The sequence below is a fragment of the Sinohyriopsis cumingii genome, chromosome 9 (genome assembly GCF_028554795.1).
Source record: "Sinohyriopsis cumingii isolate HCF-2022 chromosome 9, ASM2855479v2, whole genome shotgun sequence".
In the NCBI taxonomy this organism is placed as follows: Eukaryota; Metazoa; Mollusca; class Bivalvia; order Unionida; family Unionidae; genus Sinohyriopsis; species Sinohyriopsis cumingii.
The window spans coordinates 7,941,256-7,959,201 of NC_142969.1; the positions used below are offsets into that span (position 1 = coordinate 7,941,256).

The 17,946-nt window shown below is 36.7% G+C and overlaps 1 protein-coding gene across 3 annotated transcripts in view; it reads left to right on the forward strand.

Moving 5' to 3' along the window:
* Positions 1 to 17,946, forward strand: part of LOC149791236 (uncharacterized) — a 52,054-nt gene that overhangs the window by 22,223 nt on the left and 11,885 nt on the right. For all 3 annotated transcript variants that reach the window (XM_089969722.1, XM_089969721.1, XM_089969723.1), the window contains one exon: positions 16,104 to 16,251. In XM_089969722.1, the coding sequence (XP_089825848.1) occupies positions 16,104 to 16,251 (148 nt within the window). The remainder of the gene's footprint in view (positions 1 to 16,103; positions 16,252 to 17,946) is intronic.

The following is a 17,946-nucleotide window of genomic DNA, read 5'->3' on the forward strand; positions in this document are numbered from 1 at the left end:
GCTGCAATTACGCCTGGCAACCTTTTGACCCATTCACGAGATCGTTTTTCTTGGATGAATTCCTTCGCGTATTGATACCCAAATAACCGTTCAGCAAGAGTCCGATTGAATCGTTCAACAATTGCCTGATCACGATGTAGCGCAGTATGACCTCGTCGTACGGCGACGCTATGATGTTTCAGCGTTGATAAAACAGCGCCGCGAAATTCACTACCAGGATCAACTTGTAATAGATTTGGCCAGCGCAGAGGACCTCTTCGATAAATCCGCTCAAACGCATTGGCCACTTCAGTTGCTGACTTTGTTTTCAACGGCTCCGCTTGTTTGTATCGACTCGCAACATCAACTACGGTTAGCGCGTATTTGTAACCTTTGTCATGCGGCAGAAATAGTATATCAGCCTGATGAACTTCATTAGGTACGATGACATCAAAGCGCGAAAAGTTGATTTGTTTAGGCGGTGGTAGATAGATTTGCCATATAGCCTGTTTGGATAACCAATTAGCCGCAGTGGCCTTTGTTACCTTTGCAGCGCTTGCAAGCTTACCAATTGCGGCCTTCCCTTTCCAGTATCCTCTCGGAGAATAATAGATGGATTCCATGTTGTTATTATAAACGCTAGCGTATTCAATTACCAGCGCGAGAAGCCCCGCTTCCAATCATTAATTTACCTTTCATAGCCGATTTTACCAACCATGAGGCCAATTTTTCTTTGACGGATTTATCAGGAATAGCATTTAACGCGTGAATTAATTTTACGTCCGCGATATGACGCTGTTGCAAATCGCTACTTTTGTAAGCAACATCATGAGCATGACACGCCTTATCGATAGCGTTTATTGGATACTCACCGGGTTTGGGCTGATTTTGATCATCGAGTCTGATATCTAATCGTGTTCCGGGGCCACAGTAGCTATATCCTGGGAGGTGCTTTTCTCCTGGATACTTTGGCCACGGGGTTCCGGGGAGTTTTGATAACTTGGCTGCAATATCACCTCCTCGCTTTTTTTTAAAACATCTCCGGGTCTAATAGAAATAAATCTAAATTTCTTTATACCGCATTGTACACACCTACCAGTAAGCGTCGATCTATTATTTCTTGTTGTAACGATTGTCATATCATTTGTGCCAGTACGCACTCTACACTTCACACAATATAGATCCATAATTTATGTATAGAGACATGAATATAATTGACTTTTCAGCGACTAAAACAAGAGAACCAGTTAAGCATGTTGCAGCGTTACCAAACTCGATCCGGATGATTATCATCGGACCATCTGGATCCGGCAAGACGCAATTGTTACTCAATTTAATAATGAGATGGATGAAGTGGGATAAGTTGTATTTGGTTGCTCCTAGCGTAGATGATCAACGATGCTACGAGGTGTTAAAAGATTTCAACGAGAATGCATCAGCGATTGCTAAAAAAAATGTTATTGAGTTTATTACGGATATCAATGATGCACCGGGTATCGATGATATTGATGGCGACGTTAACAATTTAGTCGTGTACGATGATGTTATGTTAGACAATCAAAAAAACCCAGCTAGGATATCTTCCAGAGGCAGGCATAAAAACACTGACGTGATATATGTCACTCAACGATACACTCAGATTCCAAAAGTAATCAGAGACAACTGTAATATTCTTGCTGTATTCAACGGCGTTGATACACACACGCTACGAAATATTTGGCAGACATGGTGCGGCGGTGACATGGACTTTAATGTTTTTCGAAACTTTTTTAGTCATGCTCAGTCGACCCCACATGGATTTGTAACGATAAATTTACATGACCCTCGGACACGATATCGTATCGGACATGACCAAATATTCGGTTAAATTGGAAGTAACCACTTAGCAGCAGGGGGGGGCGATGACATCGACGCGGTCGTCGCTGTGTTTACCGGACGCTGACGACGCTGGGATCGGCGCGCAGAAGGTATTAATTAAACCAAATGACGATTGGACGATCCCCCGACGACGACGTCGTCTTTTTTTTACCGGACGCTGACGACACCGGATCCGCTGAGTGCAGAAGGTATCAATTAAGCCAAATGACGATTGGACAAAATGTCGGATTCGCCCCCCCGCTGCTCATTGGGACTACAGCATTTTGACTGCAGCTGGTTACAAATTAAAGTAAATCTATAAGTAAATGGATATAGGGATTGGTAGGGGTGGGGGTCCAAAGACTAACATTAAAACAATTGGATCAAATTGGGGTGGGTGAGAGATCCGCTACACAACCACACCACCCCCTTCGTAACTTATAGTGTCGATGTCTTGCACTTTTTGATTATTGAACTCCCATTAATATAACCATTAACCGATATCCTTAATTTCATTTGTAAGTATCCTCTGTAGGTAACCTAAACTTTTAATCAGCACAAAAAAGATGTTAAGACTAGACAACTGGTTACTCTGAGTCTTAACAATAACGTTTGTCAAGTCACAATGATCTCATGTAAACATCAGATCCAGGAGTCATTCCTATGTCAAACAAAACAACTCAATCCTTTGCTTTAAATATTGAACATGTACTTAGATTACATAGCCCAATTTAGATGCAATATTAAGACCATGCTGTGGAATGTTCAAAACCTTAGATCGCATACCATTGGCATAATGTTTTGTTTGATATTGAAAGAGCTATTACGTTGAAAATGGAGTATTCCCTGTTCTATAAATAGCTACGTTGCAGGCTCCGCAACAAAGACTTAACGCGCTTAAACAGGTTCTAAAACTGATTGGAAATATATTTTAAAGAAACTAAAATAACAAATAACAAATAGATACAATTATAAATAATTGTAATTAAAAGAGCTTAATTTTATTTTCTGACTTTATCGTCGTATAAACTACCAGTTACTGACTCATCCAGCTCACATAATGCCTTTTGGGCGTTATTTGCTGTGTAATTCGGCAAATTACAGTTTATACTTCCATATAGTCAGAAGAAACAACATTAATGTCTTAACTTGGCAAAAAGGATGGATCCTAGCTGGAGTGTAACTACACATGCTATTTTCAGGGTGGTAAAATATACGTGGCGGTCTGAAATTTACAGTCTACATTCGGCGGTATCCAGGCGTGAATTTGTCCGGGAGCAATTACAAATAATTCTGAAAATACACAATTACCACCAGCATGTATTCGCTAGCAAACCAGTGAACTAACTCAACGACGTTGGTTACCGCGTATCCGCTAGAAGATAACACAGTGGGACGGGTAACTCTGGAAATATTTCATTAAAATCTCGAATGACCTCATTATTTTTCCTCTAACTGGTGGTGTACATTGAAACACGAGGTGGCTAATATTAGCAAAATGGAGGTCTCTGGAACACCAACTGTAACCGCGATGATGCAATGTCTATCGATATGGTACTTTCTGCTAGCTTTCATAGAAGCAGTGAAATCACATTGCTTTAAATGGAATTGCCTAGATTAAATCATATGAGTTCACAAAAAAAATATTCATCCTATTATTCCGGTTTGGTTTGGTTGTCATTTTAATAAAAAATATTGCGACTGCTGTGCAAACCATAAACGCTGTTTGATTCCTACAGTATTATTGAGATTCATGCTTGATACGGCGATATTGACATCACTGACAGTAATAATTTCATTTAGGCCACAAAAATGTCTGGCTGCAAAATCAAGAAAGCATGGATAGAACAGATATGAGCGGAATACTGATTGGCAAATTATACGCGGAGCCAAATCTGACAACAAGCGTCGTTGTACATTGTTAACTATGGACAAAGCAGAACTTAATTTTATATGTGTAGCTACAACAATACATAGTGTAATATTCACCAGAAAGAGTGCAAACCCATCATATGGAACTGTAGTTGGTACTGTTATCAGGTACTGTACTATGAAGGTGTTTCACCAGAGTTTAGTCATTTGAAATATTTCCCGAGTTACCAGTCCCAGGAACTAAATTATTCGGGTTATACAACATACATAAATATTTCAGTCGGGAGAAAACCACAACTAGTAAACAAGGTTTATTATTAATATCTTTACGAATCGTCGTAAACACCTACGTCAACAAATATTTATAGATCATAAGCAACCTTCACTCTGAATATAATAACCAAGAATTGTATAAACGTGTACACACTTAACTACCTAATCTATTGACTAAAGATGAATGCAAACGCATCAACACATAAAATAGATGAAATAATTGACCAAGAGTTACAAAAATCATATATATACATAGCAACTCCCATCATCAATATTTTGCTAATATTAGCCACCTCGTTTTTAAATGTATACCACCGGAGCAGCAGGGAAGGAGAACCCACCTTTTGGTAGGAATGTCCAAACGTCGAAAAAAAGCCTTCCTACAAATGATCGAAAAAAAGAAAAGTGTAGACAGGTTGAAAAAGCTTCGACACTTTACTGAGAGTCTCTATGGAATTTTTATTTAATATTACTTTATTTTCTAGTTTTTATGCACGTTGTTTACGCAATTACGTCAACTTGAGGTCACGCCTTCCCTGCTGCTACTAATTATTCAAATATCTTATCAAGACCTTCACGATATCGGGATCTAGGATCATATAAATGTATTGTTATAAATCATGCGGAGTCGCCTGCGCTTGTAAAAAGAAATTTCTAAATTTAATTATATCCATATCTACGCTACACCAAGTTTGATGAATATTTCGCAACGTGTATGTATCAACTCCATTAAACACATCTAAAACATTACAGTTATCCCTGATTACTTTCGGAATATGTATGTATCGATGAATAACATATTTCACATCAGTGTTTCTATGTTTACCTCGAGAAAATATTCTAGCTGGATTTGATTGTTTGTCTAGCGTCACATCATCGTATACAACTAAGTATTTAATAAATCCATCTAGATCATCAACAGATGGTGCTACATCGATATCGGTTATAAATTTAATGACATCTCATCCAGTAGTCGCGCGTTTTCATTAAGATCTTTAGGCACATCGTAGCATCGTTGATCATCAACTGATAGTGCTACTAAATACAACTTATCCCATTTCAAACATCTCAATATAAGATTAAGTAATAACTGTGTCTTACCCGATCCAGATGGTCATATTATTGTCATTCTGATCGAATTTGGCAAGGTAGGATGGTGTTTAACTGGCTCTTGTTTTCGAGTCGCTGCGAAATCAATTATATCCATATTATATAAATACTTGAATCTATATTGTTTACGCTGTAGAACTAAAACCCCAACTAATGATCTATCCACGGTTACAGCAAAAAATGCGCGAATATCATATGGTGGAAGATGTGCAGTAAGTAACAGGAAAAAAAAAAAATTTTACCAATACAAATTAGTGGTGATATTGCTACATTAGTGTCATATTTCCCAGGAACTCCGTGGGCTAAATACCAAGGAGAAAAATATCTACCAGGATATAATTATTGAGGTCCTGGTACTTGACTTGTTGTCAGACTTGACAATCAGGATCAATCAAACCCAGGCGATTGATAAAGTGTGTCATGTTCATGATGTTGGATATAAATGCAAAAATCTACAAGACAGATATATTACAGATATGAAATTAATTCATGCGTTAAATTGTTTAAAAAATGAAAACAAAAGACAATCATTAGCTAATTGATTAATAAGATCAGCGATGAAAGGAAAATTAGCGCTAGGTGCTAGAAATTAATTATAAATGGAATCGATTTATTATTCCCGAAGAGGATATCAGAAAGGTAACGCAGCAATTAGTAAACTCGCCGATGCAGCAAAAATTACACGCGTTACCGCTTAAAAATGATTATCTAATTAGGCAATAGGGCAAATTTACCTATCACCACCGAAACAAATTCAGTACGCGTATTTCGATATCAGCGACCCCAATAAAGTTCATCAAGCTGATATTTTGTTTTAACCACATGATACTGTACGTAGAAAAACATACGAATACGCGCTAACCGTCGTTGACGTTGCAAGTAGATATAAGGAAACAGAACCATTATTGACAAAGACAGCTGCTGAAGTAGATTCTGCGTTTAAACGAATTTATCAACGAAGACCCTTGCAATGGCCACAACTGCTACAGGCTGATCGTGGCAAGGAATTTCTTGGTCCAGTATCATCGTTGATGGAGCAATATAATGTCAACATACGACGAGGACATACCATTATCCATCGTGATCAGGCAATTCTTGAACGATTTAATCGAACACTCGCTGAGCGGTTTTTCGGATATCAATGCGCGAAGGAATTTATTCAGGACAAGATATCTCGTGAATGGGTTGAAAGATTACCAAGTGTGATAACTGCGATAAATAATGAAGTAACACGAACGACCAACATGAAATCTATTAATGCAATCACACAAACAAATATGCCCGTAAAACGACATGATTTGTTAACGCAACTAGTATTATGTAATACCACTTTAAGGTATTTATATGAACCTGGTGAACTTGAAGATTGCAAAAAAAGAAACACTGATCCTATTTGGAGTGTTACCAAGCATAAGATATCCACCGTGGCAAGATCCTCAGGTAGACCTGCAATCTACAGGCTGGATTTAACAGCTCCTCAGCGTGGATTTACACGTGAACAATTACAAGTAATTCCTGAGGATACGCAATTACCACCGCGATCACTTAACTAGCTCCTCTACGTCGATTACACTCAAGACAGGTCAACATGGTATTTTATCGTGTATGACCGTGACTACTATCATTTCTATCTACGGTAAATTGTCTTGGATTATTACTCGAATATCTCCATAACATCACACAATTACAACTTTCACAGTGATTATTCTGTTGTTGTTTCAGAGCTTTGATAAATTCAACGTCGAGATCAAATTCGCGATTATTCTTTTGATCAGATTGTTTATAATCAGCTAATTTTTTCTTATTATATCATTGTCATCACTACTCACTGACTTGTCCAAGACAATTCTCTGCAACTTAGATATTCTTCTGACTCGAGACGCTGAGAGATGAACTACGTTTGACCACTCGATACGATCATCTATCATCCAAACAACTGTATCAGAAATAGTTAATTCCTGAGATGAGTGAATTGTCATTGCATATCCTAGTGTCCACGGAGATTTGTTCAACGATAATGCGTCTTCAACAACGTTGATATCAACTGTGATAATATCATTTAATATTAAATTCTGTTTCTCGGTCAGCCCCGGTATATCAACATTAATATTCTGCCGCCGTGTATCAGCTGGTCGATAACATAACGTAACCGGCAATGTTGAAAAATGTTCTTTATGTAAGTGAAACAATTCCCGTTGAAGTGTAACACGAACTATTTTTTCCACTTGCAACTATCAGATCATTCGGTTTCGACGTCTGCGGAAAGTTGGTCATGGGTGATTCTGGAATTATTCCACGCATTACTTCACATTGAATTGTATTCGGCTGTAGTCTGATTAATTTTATTAACTGTTGTGATTCTTCGTCAATTGCTCTATGATCATCATTTATTTCTTCGTAATAATCAAATAATTTTTTTAACCAATTATGTGGAGGTGGTCCAACAAGAGGTGGTGGCTGACCGTGATCGCCACACATTATCGCAGCAGTATTTCTTGTTAATAACCAATCAAGAAATGTTTTAAATGATTCTAACGGTACTGTACATATTTCATCCCAAATGATGATCTTCGGAATACATTTTTCTAACATCCTCGCTCTAACATACACTCGCGCATAATACGGTTGGTCAATACCAGTCAGCGCTCCTGGTTTGGAATTTCTACTCAGTATGACAGCTTTTTATTATTGTGGACACGATCATATTTATCATTGATAATCCAATTATCTGTTTCCTTAACACGAAAACTCAAAATCAGATACAAATTCCAAACACCACCAGTAAGATATTGCGTTTAATTTCTTATCAGCTGCTTCCAGAATAAATGTTTCTTCGGTTCCCTTGTTTAATACAACAGACACAAACCCACAAAATCTATCGGTGGAATGACGCCATGGATACGTTGCAAATATCTCGAATTTTGCAGCACTGAACACATATAGCCTGTACACGACAGTGACTGTTGCGGTATATTTAATAGTTTTATTCTGCTTTGACCATGTTGCAAATCTAGATGATACCGTGCATACGATGTTGGTAATATGCCCGGGAGTTATTCCAGGTGAAATTTTAATCAAACTGATTTTGTGAACGATCTCAGGAATCCCAGCTACGATGTCTTCGAGTGTTCGTTTGATCGTGACGATGTTAGTTTTGATATCAGATAGTTTTGCGTCAACGGTCAACGGATCACCAAACAATTCATCTGCCGTTTCGTTAAGTTTTTTAAAATTTCTACGGAGATTTGTGAACGCGTTTACGTGAATGTCATACTCGGCCCGCAACGTGGATAATTTACCATCTACGGTGTTATAGTTGGTGTCTACGTATTTTTTCGTTGCTGCGTCTTCGTCGGATGTTGTATCCTTCAACAATATTATCTTATTCCCGTTCATACTGAGTTCTCCCATCATTGTGTCACCGGTTTTTTTCAAACGATTAGCAACGCTTCGTGCAATTTCATCTCTGATGGTTGCAAACGACATACTTGAATCCCTGATTTTGCCGCTGTCAGTAAACGCAGGAATGTGGGATGTTATTCGTGACCACACCGAGTACTCTTCGGACTATGTCATTCCATTTGATATTGCTGGTTTTTAGTTTACCATATCGACCCTGAAAAATAACAACCTCATCTGGGTCAACTCCTGCAAGATTCATAATATCAGCGAGTTCATCTTTAGTCGCGTATTTTGACAAATCGATGTCATCGGATATTTTCTTACTGTTTTTACTTGTAGAGGAAGATCTTCCGTAAATTTCAACCATTATATAAGATCCTTGATCTGTTTAAAACACCTTGCGCGCAAAGAAGCGGTTACTTGTATAATCATACACAACTTTATGTGGCGGTTTCGATGATTTTGACATGGCGTTAAGCTTATTAATTGCTTCACGGTCGCATATTGGTAGATCTGTCATTGTTTGTGTTGGTAGCGTTGAATACCAAACTTTTGTATGCAGTGGCCCAACATACTTGATACATTCAACGGTTGCAGCTAACCCGTACGAATCAAAATAAACGATTCCACGTGGATCAATTGCGTATGATATCCAATGAGTACCGGATCCTGAATTCGAGTCAAGATTAATAATACCCGTTTCGAGTTCATTCGGTTGTTTCGGCAATTTTGATCTCGCATAAAAACACATCTAGAGGCAGATATTTTGAGTTGTTTAGCAGCATTAAGTAAATCAAAGTTTGATGCTGGAACGTCTAACGGATTGTTCCTGGAAGCCTCAGACCTCTTCCCCAACGAGATCCTGGTAATCTTAGGCCGCGTCCCTTTTTGTTTGTATCCCTCCCTTTCCTGCTGCTTTCTTTAGAGCCATTCCAGCAGCGGTTCCAACAGCACCTAACGCGGCTGCTTTTGCTATGGCTGGAGCAGCAGCAGCTATTAATGCCGGAATGGCCGCGAGAAGTGGAAAAATGACACCAGTTTTAACCATGTGTTTGAGGGCCCTCAAAGAAAGATGAAATTGAACTCCGGTTTTTGATTATATGGCTTTATTGAGATGTTTAATCGGATTATTTGTCAACGATAATTTGTTTGGGCCGCCACTAGAAATCTGATCTTGCTTTAGTTATTTTGTTCCGCATTTGTTGGCGTTTTTTTATTGTAATTTCTTTACCTGACCGGGAGTCAAGGTGACATTAATATGACTGTACGACATTTTATGATAAATATCTATTTCTAAATAGCACGATTAAAGATTGTCCACTGGTTCATCAATGACTCTCATTCGACGCTACCACCTTCAAGTGACCTGGATTTATCGCTGAGTATGACCGCGATTGCTTTATAATTAACACCACCTGTATTTAATGTTGCTTTAAGATGTATAGCAACGACAGATTGTTTTGATAGATAAAGATGTTCCAGCGAAAAATAATAGATACGATACAAAGTTCTGAAATCATGTTGTGATATTTGCAAACCGGTATCCACATTTTGATCACGTCCCATGAATGACATTCAACGATGAAATACACGTCCTATATGATTTTGTCCATAATTAAGTTGTATATTCTCTGTTCGTCATTGTTGTCCATTTATCCGTAAAGAAATAGCTGTGATACCTAGTTGGTCAAATATCATATGAGTACGTTCTTGATTATTTATACGATTGTGGTTCTGAAACGCAAATATGCCGCGGTGCAGAAACACCTTGGTGTGATGCTATATGCCATGTAAACCGACCGTTAACGTCAGTTTGTATACTATCCGTGCTTGTTGTCAACCATGACAACAGGGATTTACCACCAGTGTCCATGAAATAAAGTAATTTTTGTTCTTCTGCGATCGTTGGAGTCATTACTGGCATTCACAAGGTAACTTTTGTTAATACTACTTTACCAGCATCACCAGCAGGTCTCCACAGAGCATCGTTATCATCACCTTTTCTTACAAACACAACTGTGTGTCTAGCTCCAAAGATAACCTTTCTAACTTTCCTACAAAATCCAAAACTATGCGATTGTGGAATTGTACATGAAAAACTCTTGGTGCGTAGCAACATATTTTTACGCGTTGCAAATCCCAAGTTAAAATCTGGATTAGAACCATGAACCAATGGCGCGAAATCAGCATCAGCATCAGCGGCAGTGTTTTTTCGGTCGTCATATATTATTCGGACTATCATCGGGGTCATCAGAATTGTCTTTTACAAACATCATCTTGTGACCTGATGATCTTCTATAATCATCAGAATATCTTGCTAATCCTGTTATTGTTGTAGCAACGTCGACATCTTTCTGAATCGATTCAATATTTTTTCCATCAATCATGTATGTGGCGTTATCAAACAGTGCCATAATACTATTGTTGACAAAACCAACTTTTACTACATCTTCATAATCATCATTATTCGTTTTTACTATTGTATCTTCTACCTCAATAAAAGCTTCAGCGGGTAAAAGTATACACTTGTGTCATGAACTTGCAGTTCAATTCTTCCACCTTAATCTGGTAATCGTGCGTCATTATAATAAAACTGATAATCGCGTACAGACTCATCTTTAAGAACAGGTGCTTCCATGTCAAATACTGTGTCGGACATGCGCCTGAACATTTTATTGTAATTATTTTTCGTTTAACACGTTGATTACCGCATTCGGGAAATTCCACTTTCGGATATTAAACTTGAGATAATGGTTTCCGATTCACCGAGTCCATGATCTGCTAGTTCTGCTAGTTTTTGATTTGCAGCTTGATTTATTATTTTACTGACATCTGCGGTCATCACTTCAGTACTTGGTAATTTTACTGGTTGTCGTTTTCGTCGTATTACTCGTGCTAGTCTATCTTTGATCGCCGAGAACGCCTTGCCAGCAACATTGATAATTGCACCAGGAGCTTTTACACGAACAGCATCGATAGCTTTCATCGATAATTGTTTTGCAACAGGTGCTGCTTTTGGGGACATCCTTCTAAATAATCCCTGAATAACATCATCAAGTCCATTTCCGTAAATTGCTCCGTAGACTGGTAGTCGTGAGTTTACTACTCTGACCGGTACAGGTCTACGATAATTATTGTGTATGATCATCTTATGTTATTTATCAATTATCTAATCGCGGTGACTAATCATCAACGAGCTCATAAATAAGTTCGCGGTAAACACCTATATCCATGATGCCGCCGTTGACAAATATCAGCTGCTTCATTAATTATTTCTGGTGAATTATTTCCGGCACGTTTTCACCCTATGAGAACTTCTAACCGCGACACGTCATTGAGTATATTATCAGGACAATCACGATTATTTCCCAAACCACTTCCGCTTGCTCCTTCTTCTGTTGTTTTCTTAAATAGTCTTAAGGGTGATCTTTCTTCTTTTTTTAAGTATCTTTTCACACCCTTTAAGTTCCGACATCAACTTTTGCTGCGGTGAAGAAGATTGTTGTTGTTCTATTTGTTGCAAAGGTGGAGGAAGCTCATATGAAGGCTCTTTCTATGAGAGTTGTTGTTGTTGTTCTAGTTGTTTTATTTTCTCTCTATAAAGTCTTTTTACTTCTTTATCAAGATTTTTGTATTCTGGACCTCTAGCTTATTTTTTTGTTGTAATATATACGATATACCCACTTAATACAATTTTCTTCGTTTGTTTTTTCATAACCGGGTTTTAAAATATCAGATTTATTATCTATACCAAATAATTGTTTCGGGTACTTTTTCTCTTTTAGTATTTCTAATATCTTCGACAAAACCTTCCTCAAATCTTGCAATCGATTCTAGGTTTTCTTTTACTGGTTTTGTTTATGTGCAAGTTTTTTTTTCTTTCACGTCAGCCACTTCAGTACGAAGTTTTCCAATACCTTCAAGTATTTCTTCATCGAAGGGTGGAGGTTGAGCCGTAGCTATATAAGTTGGAAGATCTCGTAAAATCTTCTTTGGCTGTTTAGTTCTTCCTGCTATTTTTGCTGTTTGTTCTACGGATTGTTTTAATACTGGGCAAATACCCTATTTCCTCTCCTCCTCGTCCTCCTTAATATCTCCCCATATAGTTTTTTCAGCAGCCGCTGAAGCTTTTTCAGTAGCTGTAGTGACGGGTTTAAATATTTTTTTAGTGTCTTTCTAGTACTCAACTTGGGATTGTTGGTTTGTTCGTAAGTTTTCTCTAAATGAGTCTCTCTAACAGGAAGAAATTTCTTAATTGCTTCTAATCGTTCTCGTGCTATTATTGCTGTATGACATTCATCAGAGTGAACTTTTTTGTTATAACAATAATTTTTTTAATTAATAGAAGCAGGGAAGGCGCCACCTCAAGTTGACGTAATTGCGTAAACAACGTGCATAATGAACAAGAAAAAAAATCACCAACGACAATAAAGTAATATTAATTAGAAATTCTATTAAGACTCTCTCAGTAAAGTGTCGATGCTTTTTAAAATCTGTCGACGCTTTTCTTTTTTCGTTCATTTGTAGGAAGGCTTATTTTCGACGTTTGGACGTTCCTACAAAGAGGTGGGTTCGCCTTCCCAGCTGCTACCAGTTAGAGGACAAATAGCGAGGTCGCGAGATTCGTTGACATTATATTTACCTTTCATTTAAAATGGAATTGGTTCTATTATACCCCACAGAGTAAAGCAGGTTCTTGAAACCCATTTCAACTGGTCGATTTCTAACACCTGTCAAGCAAAGCTTTTCAGTGCACGCATTACTTTAACATCCCTTTGGCAGTATCACACATGTTTCTTGCATTTACTGTTAGTATATTTATAAGCTGGAGGCACCATGTATACAGTAAACTCGATTGACCGAGTACAGTTCATTTCAAAGTCATGATCTCAAGGTATATAGACCTCTTTCAGGAAGTCGAATTTGGGTTTTTCTATTCCAAGGGCAACGTTGTATGCAATTGTCGTTAACATAGTGTATGTTTGTGAAGAAAGTTTCAAAATAATTTGTATAGTTGTTATATCTTTACACCCTTCACAGAAATAGTGTGTTCAAAAAAATCATAAAAGAATATTTCAGTAATCTTCCTCAACTAGAAAAGTATATATGAACACATAAAGCATCAGCGATGCTAGAATAGGATCTGTGAGCCCTAAGAAAAAGTATCCCGTAGGCCACAATGAATCACACATTGAAACAACGGTGGACCCCCTGATCGTTGTGGTATCCCGTAATTTGTTCCACCCTGTCTGTGGTCATGGATAAGACTTACAAACTTGGATGATCCATTTTTGAAAAGAATGGGATGGGTGGACGACTTTAATATGTGACCAGAATTACAATTTGTTCAAATCTACGTGTATTGAGATGACTCTTCAAGACTATATACTCTTGAAAACATACGGACTTACACATCTCTTTTTGCAAATGATTAATTTCATAGTGGATGGATGCATACAGGTAAACACAGCATTATCAATGTCAACGTAATCAGATCCCAAGCTGAATGCAAGAAGCCACACGATTTACACATAATTAATAGTACTGTTGCAAATGTATCGCAAGATGAGTTAACTCATCATTATTATCCATATTTGTTCAAGGAGTTAGCAAACGGAAGAGAAAGAGAGAGATAGAGAGAGAGAGAGTAAATTCCTTATCCAAACCAATGTATGATAAGCAGTTTTGGGATTCACATTCATTCCCATTTAATTTATTAACAAATCTTGGAGGAATATGCTAAATGTTGATGTGCCGCCTTTGGTGTTCATTGTTTGCTGCTAATTAGACATGTTGACAGCTCGGGTTGTATAGTGGTTAGAACGTCCGCCTCGCATGCGAGAGGATTGTGGGTTCGATCCTGGTAAAGTCATACCAAAGACTTAAAAAAATGGTACTAACAGATGCCTCGCTCGGCGCTCAGCATTAAGAGATAAGTGTTATGACTAGTCAACCTGGTGCCAGGATAATGTGACTGGTTGGAACTGCATGACACATGTCTGCGGCATGATGCCCCTGTGCTAGACAGCACTATAAACTGTCACACTACAGACATCGTAGCGATATGACTGACAAACATCTTAATGCTACGTTCCAAATCACACACACACACACACACACACACACACACACAATTTAACTTGTTTATTTTTGGATTATTCTGTACCATGCTGTCATAAGTGGGTTCTGGTGGTAAAATGAGTCATTCTGCAGAAACATAAATCAATATTTTTAAAGAGACGCTTCGAAAAAGTACAGTTCAACTCTTATAATTGTGGGCTGGCATATTACTATATAATAATATATGCGGCGATCTGTAATGACAAATGTTATATTCATGTAAAAAGTGTAGGTCACTCGAGTTGCCTTACGTCAAATGTGCATGACCATACCGGATGCGGCGATGGGATAGCTTTGTCCAGCTACAAATAGTATCTGAAAATGATCTATATACTAGAACCGATAAGGCGTGATGTTGTGTTTCAATAACATTGAATACGAAAAGAATCAAATGTCGCAGGCAAATAAATGACCTTGCGCTTTTCTGTTTGCAAGATATTTACCATCAACTATAAAGGAATTGGTATCAATGGAATTCTTGGTATGCATCGGTGTATGCAATGGTAAACAATATATTTTGTCTTGCATTTCGGAAAGTAAAATGACGCTTAAAGTAAAATTGTGTATTGTAAATGAGAAATGTTTTTTTTTTATTTTCCATGTCTAACAATAGAGCTTAACATGTTAACTTAACTTTGGCATAGAACTGATCAGACTTCAGAAAGATTAACGAAAATAAAACTTTTGAAAATAAATCAACGGTTTTATCGACTCGAAATTGTACATACATACTATGCAGTACATGTGGCAAGTTCCAACATTGCAAAACCGCCTGTTTACGAAAAACTTGATTGAAGCCCCGGTTTGCATCGGATTGTCCCGGCTTGCATCAGTACGTGCATTTGTTGAAAGTAATATTTATCTTGATTATTGTGGAATAATTTTAAAATTATGAGGAAAATCGGGACGGTTTGCCCAAATTTTGTGTATCATACTCACAGTAGACGAAATATGTCATGAGTCAAAAACAGATCACGTGTGAGGTAGGATGAAACTATTTCGCATTGGTGGTCCACGCTGGATAAAACGATCATACTCTTTCAGGAACGCGAGAAATAGTTATGTGTCCGATACTTTGCATATGAAATGGTTTTAATACGTCTTTAACATACATGTTCTATAGGACTTGATTTGTCATTGAATACAACTCAGAGTCTACTTTAGACGTGCTTGTTACCTTTCCGATTATTGAAATATTAGCTTTTTAAAATTGCGATCATTATGTCTTGAATATTGTTTGAGGTGAGAATAAATATTTAGCACGAATTTTAGTATGCCTGTCGTATCCGTTTCGTAAAATATTCCTCATTGTTTGCAGTATACATTAAGAATACATTAATTTGCTATTTAGAAGGTACATCTTGATACATCATCCACTTGCGAAGTATCACTTGTATTTACAATGTTCAAAGTCTTCTAATAAGACATGCATATGCGTTATTATATTAACGTTTAAAACAGAGTACTTGATGTGTTATGATGTATTGCAGGATGACGTTTGCTATTGCATTGATACAAGGATCGATTCCGCCACAGACACTATACTCATCAATAGGAGCTGTAAGTCACCAATCCATTGTGAGAATGGAATGCTTTGTGGAGATTTAAATCTCAGAGATGTATCAGTTTATAAGAAAGGTAAGTAGGGTTGAAAATATTATTGCCTTGCTGAAGAAATAAGCAAATTATATATATATATATATATATATATATATATATATATATATATATATATATATATATATATATATATATATATATATATATAAACATACATACAGAGATAGCGAGTGGAGGTGTTCGTCTTTCAGCCAGTACTGTATTTTAGGGTTGCAGAGATGAGTCCAGTGTCATTGTATTTGACGGTGAAATGAATAACAGTCTGATTCTCGTTTCAATAGTTGAATACAAAATTTCATGACGGTGACCGACTTTACATTGATCGTTGAACTCGCATTTGATGATACGTATATGTTATATACATATATATACTTTCGGCAGTGATCAGCACATTGTGTTTTACCAACATTTGGAACGGAAGAATTAGGGCCCACATAAAGGGTACTATTATGTTATCCTGAATAAAGCACTTACCATTTCAAAAAATTGTTTGAAGGTATCATATACATAGTAAATGTTCACAGTTTAGATAGTATTACTTTCATTGGATAAGAAATGTTCATCATCGCATTGATTAATTTTCAAATAGTGTTTGAATGGAAGTATTCAGTAAACTAAATTTGTCATGGCTGTGCGTGTGTTTAAAACTTATTTTTTATTTCTTCTTTTAAAATTTGCCAGCATAACTTTCCTTAGGGTACTTATTATTCTTATATAATCGAATCGCAGTAATGGATGCACTGTTATCACCAGTTAAAAAACGAAGGAGTGAAAAACAGTCATGCACAATAGACACTAAAAATATTTCTAGTGAAGTGAGGTTTACCCCTTTGTAATTATATTTTTATATCTCGTTTCCATTTGGCTATAAAACTGAAATTACTTTTCGGAAACGGCATACACTGTTTGAGTTTGCTTTATAAATTCTACTCGATGTTGCCTTTTTTTAAATCACTCCTTTTCATTCTTAACATATCATTGGGGTTCTTGATTACATCTGCTGGTTCATTATTTTAAAAAATGTCTTACATCATAAGATAGTGTGCGTTTCAATCCAATTTCACAGCTTTCTTTCTTATGTTTTTGAGGAGCCCATATTTATTCAAACTTTCGTCTTTATTCTTTGATAAATATTCACTCAATCGTTTAATTATCCTTATTTTTACCACACAATTTTGTAATACCACATAATTTACCATGTCAGTAATTAAATAAGAACAATACGTAGCAATCATTTATTTCGCCGAGATCATTTCTAAATATAATTTCAACCAAAAAAAAACATAGCTCGGTACAAGTCATGTCATAAATATTAATTCATGTAGATAGATAGATAGATAGATAGATAGATAGATAGATAGATATGTGTGTATATATATGTGTGTATATGTATGTGTGTGTACATGTATGTGTGTGTACATGTATGTGTGTGTACATGTGTATGTATATGTGTATGTATATATGTATATGTGTATATGTCTATATGTGTATATATGTATATGTGAATATGTGTATATGTGTATATATGTATATGTGAATATGTGTATATGTGTATATATGTATATGTGAATATGTGTATATGTGAATATGTGTATATGTGTATATATGTATATGTGTATATATGTATATGTGTATATATGTATATGTGTATATATGTATATATGTATATATGTATATATATATGTATGTATATATGTATATATGTATATATGT